Source organism: Myiozetetes cayanensis, unplaced genomic scaffold (assembly GCF_022539395.1).
Source record: "Myiozetetes cayanensis isolate MyiCay16 unplaced genomic scaffold, myiCay2020 scf20-37, whole genome shotgun sequence".
NCBI classification, from domain to species: domain Eukaryota; kingdom Metazoa; phylum Chordata; class Aves; order Passeriformes; family Tyrannidae; genus Myiozetetes; species Myiozetetes cayanensis.
Window position 1 is genome coordinate 10,244,427 of NW_026087412.1, and position 10,244 is coordinate 10,254,670.

General features: G+C 43.2%; 1 protein-coding gene across 1 annotated transcript; it reads left to right on the forward strand.

The window, feature by feature from the left end:
• The first annotated feature begins 178 nt into the window (after positions 1–178).
• Positions 179–8,791, forward strand: DEXI (Dexi homolog). Its single transcript, XM_050317510.1, has 2 exons — positions 179–1,034; positions 8,131–8,791. The coding sequence occupies exon 1, from the start codon at positions 542–544 to the stop codon at positions 821–823; it is 282 nt and encodes a 93-aa protein (XP_050173467.1). The 5' UTR covers positions 179–541; the 3' UTR covers positions 824–1,034; positions 8,131–8,791.
• Positions 8,792–10,244: the final 1,453 nt, after the last annotated feature.

A 10,244-nucleotide genomic window follows, 5' to 3' on the forward strand; every position in this document is an offset into this window, starting at 1 on the left:
CCGCAGCGGGACCCGGCTGTCGGTACCGGTACCGTCCCCATCCCGGCGGTGCCCGGCGGCGGGCGGGGAGCGGGGCGGGCAGCGCGGTGCAGCCGCGCAGGCCGGGCCCGCAGCCGGCGGCAGGTGCTCCCAGCGCGCCTGCGGGCTCCTGCCGCGAAGTTTGCGGGCGGGAGGAGGAGGAGGAGGAGGAAGAGGAGGAGGAGGAAGGAGCCGCGGCGGGACTGCAGCAGCCGCGCTGGAGATGCCGCTGAGGAGCCTCCTGCCAGCGGCGGGGCTGCGGCAGCGCCGCTGAACCCGCGCTGGCCGCCGGGGCGCCTCGTCCTCCGGGGACGGAAGGGACCGAGCCGGCCGCTCCGCGCCCCTGAGGGGGTTCACCTCTTCCCAGGGTCCGGATCCGGCTCCTCGGGTGTTCTGCCCTGCGTTGCCGCCGCGGACTGCGGTCGTGCAGCCCTGCTCCGCTCCCGGCCCCGCCGCTGCCGCCCGCCCCCCCGCGCCGGCCGTGCGGGTCGGTGCCCGCTGCCCCCGCAGCCCCCACGGCTGCATGCCCGCCGCGGTCTCGGCACGTCTGGATTCGGTGGAGTCCTGGGCCTTCCATGCGCTGCTGGTGCTGCCCTATATGTTTTACGTGGGCTTGTTCTTTGTCAACGTGCTGATCCTGTACTATGCCTTCCTGATGGAGTACATCGTCCTCAATGTAGGCATCGTCTTCCTGCCCGAGGATATGGACCAGGCTCTGGTGGATCTGGGAATGCTCTCCGACCCTGGCTCCGTGCTCTACGAGACGGACAGCGAGCTGGATGTCTTTGACGGATACTTGGAGTGACGCCCCGGGGCGCTCCGAAGCGACCGAGCGGTGCCGCCGCCTGGCCCGGGGCCGGGCGTCCGGGCATGGCCGTAGCTCGGGGGCCGCCGCGGCCCCGGGATGCCCTCGGCGCGTCCCGGCTCCTGCTGCGCAGCATCTTCCCTCCCGAATGACAACCCTCCCGCCCGGTGCAGGGGCCAGAGGGGCAGCCGGGACCCGCTGCCACAGGCAAGTAAGTAATTTCCCCGGGCTCGTCCTGGGCAGGCCCGCGGGGCGCTCCGGGCGGGCACAGCGGGCACGGCTCTGGGACACGCTCCAGCGCAGCTCCCGGCACTGCGGGCGCGGGGCCGCGGCCGCCCTCGGGGATCCCCTCGCCCGGCAGCGCCCGGGGGCCGGCGGGGACAGCGTCCCTTCCTCGCCCCGAGGGCTCATCCTCCGAGCCACTGCAGCTGCGCTGCCTGTACAGCTGGGCAGCAACTTTGCTCATCCCGTCCTGCAAGCAGCTCTGAATCTGAATGAGCATCCCGGCTAATATTTAGGTACAACTCAGAGACCATCCTCGAGCCAGAAGAAATACATCTTAGTCAGCTGCGCTTTAAAACCACTCTCGTGGATCATGACAAACTACCCAGCTCACCGTTCTTCCCATTTTAATTGTAGCACAAGGATTTGCTTGATCAATTTGTTGTAGTTCTGAGTGATTCTGAAACTCTGGATATATAAGGATTTAGCATTTTAAAACACTGAGATGCATTTGGGAAGAAATCACTGTTTCTGGCTAGGACTTTCTGTGCCAAATGTATGTTAATGAAAACATTCACAGTTTAAATTAAAATGTGTTAGCAAATCTGCCAGTGGATTTTTTAGCAAAATACTGTCTGTAAATTTGAAAACCAGTTCAGGATACCTTCCCCCCCGTTTGAAATGATGAAAATAAGAAATTTAGTTATAAGATTACAAGCATAACCTCAGAAAACACACTGTACAAATACCAGTTAACATCAAGCTATTTTAAAGTCATCTAATTTAAAACAAACAAACAAACAAACCTACAAACCTTTCATGTAGTTGTATCTTTCATATAGGTTAAAATTCTCTCCTAAATATTTCTATTCAGATTCCATATAAAGCAGTAGTAGCTGATTTTGGTCAGTAATTTAGAAGGAAAAATTGGAGTTGGACTAACATTGATTTCACAAACACAGCTGAACAACACTTGGTCAAAGGCACGTGGGAGCATAACGAGGGAGTGAACAGATTTTGTTGCTACTGGAGAAATCCCACTGCATATAGTCACTGAAAATGAAACATGCCAACATTTGATGGTTCATCCCAAGCAACTGGATTAGAATCACTTCTGCTAGAGTGGAAGGTTTGGAACAGAACAAATCTCCCAACAAAACACCATTGGCTACTTTTGTAGCTGTCTCCTCCTTTTTCAGCTAGACAAATAACAGACATGCTCTGTATTACAGGAAAGAAATTCCTAAAAGCTAATGAAAATCTAAGCAAAATGTTTGGTGCAAAAATCCTTATCCATTTTCTCCCCTGAAATACCTTTCCTCAAACTCCAAATCTTATTGCTCCAATGCCACTGAACGGGTTAAAGGCCATTTAAGGGATTAAAAATACTTTTTTAAAATCACTGTTTTTCCTGACTAAAATTTGTCAGGGTGAGTTGCATCCGTTTTCAGGATGACCTAAGGAGAGCAGCAGACACAATTTTCCTCAGTGGATTTTTCCTCTTGCGTGACCGTAGAGTTTGATAGAGGATAGGGCCTGAACACAATTCTGTTCAGTGTAGATAAATGGGCTTCTTAGAATTTCCCTTCATATTAAAAAGACAAGAAGATCTAGAAATTTCTTCGATATTTGGCCTATAAAACCCTGTCATCTCCATATGCAGAAATCAAAATGCAGAGGTCTTCATAAAGCTCAGAAGTAAGTCTCAGTCTATATCCACTGTGAGCTAATGGAGCTCTGACTGCACAGGTATCAACTCCAGCCTTGATCCTTTAATTTGGAAGCTGTCCTGTTACATGGTGGTTTCCACTGAGAATCAAATCACAAATCCCTAAAGTTAGATCAATTCTCAGGCAGCAAAAAGCATACTGTGTTTCATATATTTATATATTTAATTATATTTAGAGACGCAGCAGCCAGGCCACAAATTGCATAATTATTTAGCTACCAGGCAAACACTCAGCATGTCACCATGAGCAGGAATTTGTGTTAATACCCTGGTTACAGGTTTCTTCACTGTTCTGTGCCATTCCTCCTCACCAGTCCCTTAGCAAGGCGGCAGAGAAGGGCCCTAATCTGGGGCTGTGTTTTCTGCTTTGGGAGCAGCCATAGGGCACTGAAAGGGAAGATTTAAATTCCTTTGGTGCCTGGCCTGCAGTGACCCGAGGTCGGTCTGAGTGTTAATCCTTGCTCTCCACAGCTTGGGAAGGCTCCCCACCCACCCTGTTGCCTTGCACCCAGAAGTGCTGAGGATTCAGGAGGAATTTGTCTGAGTTTTGCCAGCAGTGATGAAAAATACATAGAAATCCTCTCTGCATTAAATAGGAGTGTTCTTCATGTGACTCACCAGTGGTTTCTGAGAGCAACCAAAGAGCTATGATTAGCCTCAGCTGAAACCTTGCAGCATCCTCCATACCCTTAAAAAAGCATGGAGGTGAGTGGCATGTGTGACAGGAAAACAAAGGGGGGAAATCCCAAGAGGTGATTCTGCAATATGCAGAAAGGCTGATTTAGATGCAAAATTAAAAGAACATGTGGATCAGAAAAGCTCTGTTCTCTCTTTCAGCAAAACCCTCACTTGAATAAACTCAGTAGGAACAAAATCTTGTCCAAGTTTCTGAGCATAATTGGTGGCAGAGATTGAAGGCAGAGAACTAACTAAGCAGCTGAAAGAAGTTTCCTGGCCTATTCAAAAGAATGGAGAAATTAATCTGTGTAAACTGAACAGGATTGATCTTGTTTGTGTCATCTATTGTTTTCGAGTGAGTGTGCCAGGTTCTTTATTATATTTGAAGTCCCCTGGAATAAAGTCACATCACTGTTCTCATACTTTCATAAAATCAGATGTGACTCATCACAAAGTACTCTAATCAGAAAGAAAATGAGCAAAAGTAATCAATTATCAAAACTGAATAGGAAATACTGAATTTATATAATCTTACAACATTACAATATTATATATAATTGTATTAATAATACATATTGTGTATATGTATATATATGTTATTACATTACAGTATTATATATCATTACCTGTATTTTTTTATAACATGAAATTTGATTAATATCTTCAGTAAGCAGAATCCAGCACTCAGAAATTTATGACTCAGCACTTCTGCTGAATGTCAGCATCTAAATTCTGAATCAAAGAAATAGCTTTACGCACCAGCTCATCAACACAGTGCCAGTTAGAACTGCAGGCTCAATGTCTATGGGACCATAGCCCAGTGAAGAGGGAAATAACCATGCTGGACTGCTTGCTGTGTCTGCCACTGGTGCCTTCTGTGAGCTTAACTCACCTGTGCCTCTGTTCCTCTCTCTGAAACAGAGATGTCCTGTAAAGGACAGATCAGAAGAATGTTATCACTGGCAGTGTCAGGATAAATGCATCACATAAATGCATCAGAATCTACTTCCTGACTTCTTCCTTTTCAGACTTTAAATATTAAAAGTAATGAGAACAGCAGTCTGCTACTTATTTTATCTTACCATTTTTCACTGTGTTTTTCCCCCTCTTTGTAGAACTCTCCAAGGTGGCTTGTTGACTCCATGATACAGATCAGTTGACTATTTTATAGCTATAGTAACAAGAGGCTTAAGAGCAATTAAAAAAATGTGGTTTGAATTCTTAGTTGTTTTTAAAATTATTAGAAGTGCAGTGTTCAAACTCACCTCATAACTCTGCTTTAAAGAGAATTTTGTACTTAAAAGGAATTTCATCCTAGATGGAAGGAAGAAAATCATGGTTCTGTGGAACTGTCCATACAGACTCATTAACCACAGCCATGGGCAGTCCTAAGTGATTTTCTGCCAAATGCATTTATTTATATAATGCAAAGAGAGGAGGCAGATTTTTCAAAAAGTTTTCCAAAAGCTGCTGTTATTAATGTGAATTAAAACAAGGCACAGAAAATAGGGAGACATTCAGTTTTGGATAGAAATAGTTCAGGCCTGAGTACATCATGTGTTAAAAGCCTCAGCCACAAGTAATTTTAAAGAATAATTAAAAAAAAAATCTCCAGTTCTTTCCTATAAAAAATGAAGCCTACTGTAATCAGCTTCCTTCAATAGGTGGCAATAGCCAGTTACCAGTTCTAAGCTGTCAAAGGAATTAAGAAATGAATCAAATTTAATTCTTCATGTTTGTTTCCTCTGGAGAAGGGACAAAGTGCCTCTATAGTTCAGCTAATAACTAACAATCCTAAAATAGAAGAAAAGAATAATTTGTTTAGAGACATTTAGTGTGTGTGTGTTTGGCCAGTCCAACTCTATGTATTTATGCACTCATAATGATTCTGGTTTATAAGGAGTGCAGCTGTCAAAAGGGATTAAATAGTGTGCACAAGTTGCTAAATCTTTCTATTTCTTCAGGGAAACTGTCACACTGTCTTTCTTTTCCTGGATAAGCTTTAGTGCTTTGGCCACACTCTTGGAAAAAAATAGCTGAATAATTTGAGTGATGCTCTCTGAAGACACAAATATGTTTCTAATATATGTGATAAAAAGGGCAAAGACTAATAGCAGCCATATATGGAAAATAATGGTATAATGGAAAATGATGACGTGCACTGAATGATATGATTGCTGGGTAAAACCCCAGTTCAGTTATATACTCTTTGAAGTTCAAATATACTCTTTGAAGGGCCAGGACAAATAGACCAAAGGCTTGCTCAGGCAGCAGAGCCCAAATAGGCCATGAGATCTGAAACACACTCCTGCAGATAGTCAGGAAACAGAAAGCAGACAGTGTCGGGATGCAAAATAAAGTCACTGTGTGTCCTTTGGTCCGGGCTGAATTGTGAGGAAAAATAACCAGGCAGAATTAACAAAAATATCACGATTGAGTTTTTTCTAAAGCTGGAGTTATGCTACTACAGCCATTCTGTTAAATGCTTGCAGATATGTTGGCTATTGGGAGACTGTAATTCTGAGATTTTAAAAATATTTTCTACCTTATAATTTTCCATTGGTTTTTGAAATTTTTGAAATTTTCTATTAAAAAATAGGTTCACGTGAAATTTGAGGAATAGCCTTTTAATCAGAAGATGAGAAAGGCAAGACTGAATATCCTGGTCAATTGTATACTTCACACCCCATTTAATATATGCCACAACAAATTACAGTCTTGGACTAGCAGCCCTACAGCAGTACTTGAAACTTCCATTAGATGGCTTTATACTTTGCTTTGGAGGTCCAATACATTCTGCTGTGCTATTTTTAAGTCAGCCTATCATTTGATCTACAGTGCAGAATACTAACCATCTCTCCCTGAACTGTCTGCTGTAGACCAGTTTTTAGTTCCACATCGAAGGCAACCCAATAAATGTGAAATGAGTTACCTGAAAGAGCTGCTGTTTCCCCTCTTTGTAACCTTAGCTCAAAAGACAGGATTTTGAGCCAATGTTTACTGTTAGCAGGTACTGCAGCTGACAGACATTGGACAGAAATGCCTCTCTGGACACAAGAGCTTTCTGTGTCTGACACAGCATCACAAGAACATGTGAAATATTGTGATGAGTCAGACCACGATCCCCTAACCCTGTGTTCCACCTCTGACAGGGGCAGGGGATTCTCTCTGGGATACCAAAATCTGCAGGCTGTTCTCCTTGTGCTTCCCAGAATCCACAGTGGTAGGATGTGGGATGTTAGAGGGCACTTTGCTGCCCAGCCCTTTAGCAAATGTTTTCCAAACCCGACACCTTTTGCCTGCTCAACGTTATGAAATCCTTCTGGATTTGCTTCCTATCAGCACAGCTTCTGAATACCTGAAAGAGCTTGTTTTCTGCAGTCTGGAAGATTCCTCTATTCATTCTTTTCTCTGGGTCAGTAATGGTGATGAATAAAAATTGGTCCCTGGTGTACTCTGCTACTGAGTTCTTTCCTACCAAAGCTTATTCTTTCCTTCCAATCTTTTAATCTGCTTTCAATCCACAGAAGAACCTTTCCCTCGGTACTGTGTCAGCCTGTTTGCTTTCAGCTGCCTTTAACACCCTTGTTAATGCCAGTATTCCTCTGTCAGTCCAAACTCATGCAGAACATGTGATCATCATAGTTCATTCTTCATTCACACCCAGGAAGGGGAAGGAGGGAAGAGCTGCCCTTCCAGACATTTGCTCCACACAGCCCAGATGAGCTGCAGGCAGCCAGGGGACCTGCTCCTGGTCTTCTGTACCTCAGCTCATCCTCAACACAGATTCATCCCCACACAGTCATCCCCCCTCAGAGCTGCACCATTCTACGTTGTAGTAGTCATCTCTATGATCACAACACCAAATAGACACAGTCAGTAGTGCCCAGCAGCTTCATAATCCACAGCTCTTGTATTTACCTCTGGTGGTAGTTAAAAATCATCTCCTCACAGCAATTGGATACTGTGACTTAGGCAAGGCAAACTGGTTGAACTGGGATAAAGTAATATAACAGTAATTTATTCTTGCCAGTAAGACCAAAGTAAGTTACCCCAAAATGTTACTTAACTCTGTAACTACTTACCAGTGGATCCAAAGTGGTTTGAACAACACCACTCTAACTTAAAAGAGAAAGTGACCAAAATCAGAGCTACATCAAATGTAGGCAATACATAGTTAACATAATAACACAAAAAATAACATTCTAATGAACAATATCTCCTTAAGAAAAAGTAACCAGTTCAAAAAACAGTTTTAATGAATAAGTCTAATGATGCCAAACCTGTCATAAAATAGGTTACCCCAGTGAATGTCACAGCTGTTGTACTCTCTTAAAACCATCCTTTACTAGTTGGCACGGCTGGACTGTGGTTCACAGCTTACTCTCATACCTCTCAAAGCCCTCACACCGATATCTTCATGCCTCTGTTAAAATTCCACTAAGGGCTTGTGTGCTCTGACATTAACAGGAACTGTTAACATGAATTTCTATGAAAGCTTATTCAGGCTTTTACTGCTCAAAGAATTATTAGCCATAGTCACAAAAGGGTTTGATTTTTAATTTTTATTGTTTTAAAAAGTCAAGGATATGGTGCTATATCTCACATACACAGTGACTATTCTGTTCATTTTACCTGTGGAAGGTTACTCTCTATTTATGTGTTTTCTTTTAAACAGATTCATTAAAAAGCTGAAATGGATTATGACCAGGATAATGGATCAAGTCCTGGAAAGAAACTGTACTCTGAAATATGGAGATGGAAATAAGGACAAGAGAACAACAAGAAGAGTTGTCATCAGACCTTGTCAGTTGTGACTTCTCTTCAAGGCCTTTGCCTCTTGAAGGTGCACTAAACTGCAGTGATTTATGCACCGTGCTGGGCTTCCATGGGTAATTCTGGGATGGACTGTGTGAAAAATAAGATAAATATAATGTTCCATTATAACAGAAAATCAAGATGTTACTCAGATTTGATACACTTTTGAATAAATGCCATGTCACCCAAGTGGACACGCTCTATGTATAGCTTAAGAGGGTTTTACAATCACACATTGAAAACTCTACCAGCCAGTAGCTCAAAGGCAGTGCTTTCTCAGGGGATAATATGCAGGAGTGACTGCAAGGAGGTTCTGTTCAGGGAGTATCACGGCAAGACTGTGCTAGTAAGATATTTTATTTAAATTGTGAGTTTTGAAATAGATCAGAGGGTGAATTTTATATAAGTCAGATGGATTAATTATCTAACAGAGAATATTTGGCAGATTGTTTAAGCTCATGTTCCTATGTACAGATGTGAAAGCAATACAATAAAGACTTACCTTTTCCATGAAAAATTAAGCAGTCATATTGGAGTTGTTATTATTCTATTTGGATAGAAAATAATTTAAATATGCTTTCCAGGAAATCTTAGTTTTCCTACAGGTACCTCACATAGTTCCAGATTGCTGAGATGCCCAGCATGTAGAAATCCTTCTCATAAACAACTGATTAAGAAATCCGACCTGAACTGAAATATCAGGAACTTTGGTGGGAGGAACCCATACGTTACTGAGGGCAGGTCTTGGCCTGGGCTTGGTTTTATTTTTTAGAAAAGCGTGAGTTTTGTAACTGTGTAGTTGTTTAGCCAAGCTGATGTATCAAGACCATTGCAGATAAAGCAGTATTGGAAACAATTCTCCTGGTTTCTCTCTCTGCATGATGTCTGTCCTCTGAGGTCTGTGTTTACCATCTGCTCCGAGCTGGGGCTTCCCAATCCAGACACAGCATGAGCCTCTTGACAGTCAGCATGAGGGAACAAGAGGGTGGTGGTTTAGATCTCCCATGAAACAATGACAAAGAAACTTGCATATTGATTTTTTTTTCCCTGATACTCCCAGCGTGTTGCACTCTAACAGCATTTTTTAGCCCCTAGGCAGTATAAACTATCTCCCAGTTCCCAAAATTTCTGTGCTCCAAATACAATTTTCAGCTGCTCCTGCAAGAGATGAAGCACTGGCGTTGAGCCAAGTAGCTTTTCTCCAAGATAGGTGTCATCAGATGCAGTTTAGGGCCTTAAAACACTGACAAGTTCTTTGTTCCATATAATCCCTAGCTGGCAATACAGGAATGAAATCACTTAGGGCACAATATTCTAATATATAAAGATACATTTAGGGAACTAAATCCCCAGTTAGGTACCTGTAGAAAGAATAACCAAATTAAAAAACTTGTCAAGATCACACCACCACTTGTGTTCATGTGCCCACTTGGTGCTAATACGAGAAATGCTGAATTTTGCTACTGAAGGGGGCATTCTTGCTGCCTGTATAATCAGAAATTCATACTGTTCAGAGATGGCTTCTCTAGTTTTTCAGGGTCACATGCATGCCATTTTAAGAACATGGTTCAGTTTGTTGTTATTGGTACTTACTGCCCTATCTACCATTTTGTAGTAATTTCCCTGCAGTGGGTTTATGCCACACAATGCACAGATAAGGCAATACAAATTCCACCCAGTAAGTCACTTTGGAGATTCTGAATCTTAGATCAAGATTTCTGATTTCTCAGAACAGCTCAGCTTCAGACATTTAAAGGATGGAGAGAGTGCTATGGGGTCTGACTTCCATCATAACACAATCCCTGGTGTTTTAACAAGGCTTCTTTGACAACAAAAAAAGATTGGCATAAAGAGAGCAGCATTTTTCTCACCCTAAAAGATTTTTAGAACACAGATTTGATCAGAACAGCTTCTTTCAGGGTAGCCAGTGGATTCAGTCTCTATACACAATACGCTCATTTGACAAAAGCATTT

Bases quoted from the DNA above. Each gene is read 5' to 3' on its own strand.
- DEXI (XM_050317510.1), top strand. From the start codon at position 542: ATGCCCGCCGCGGTCTCGGCACGTCTGGATTCGGTGGAGTCCTGGGCC.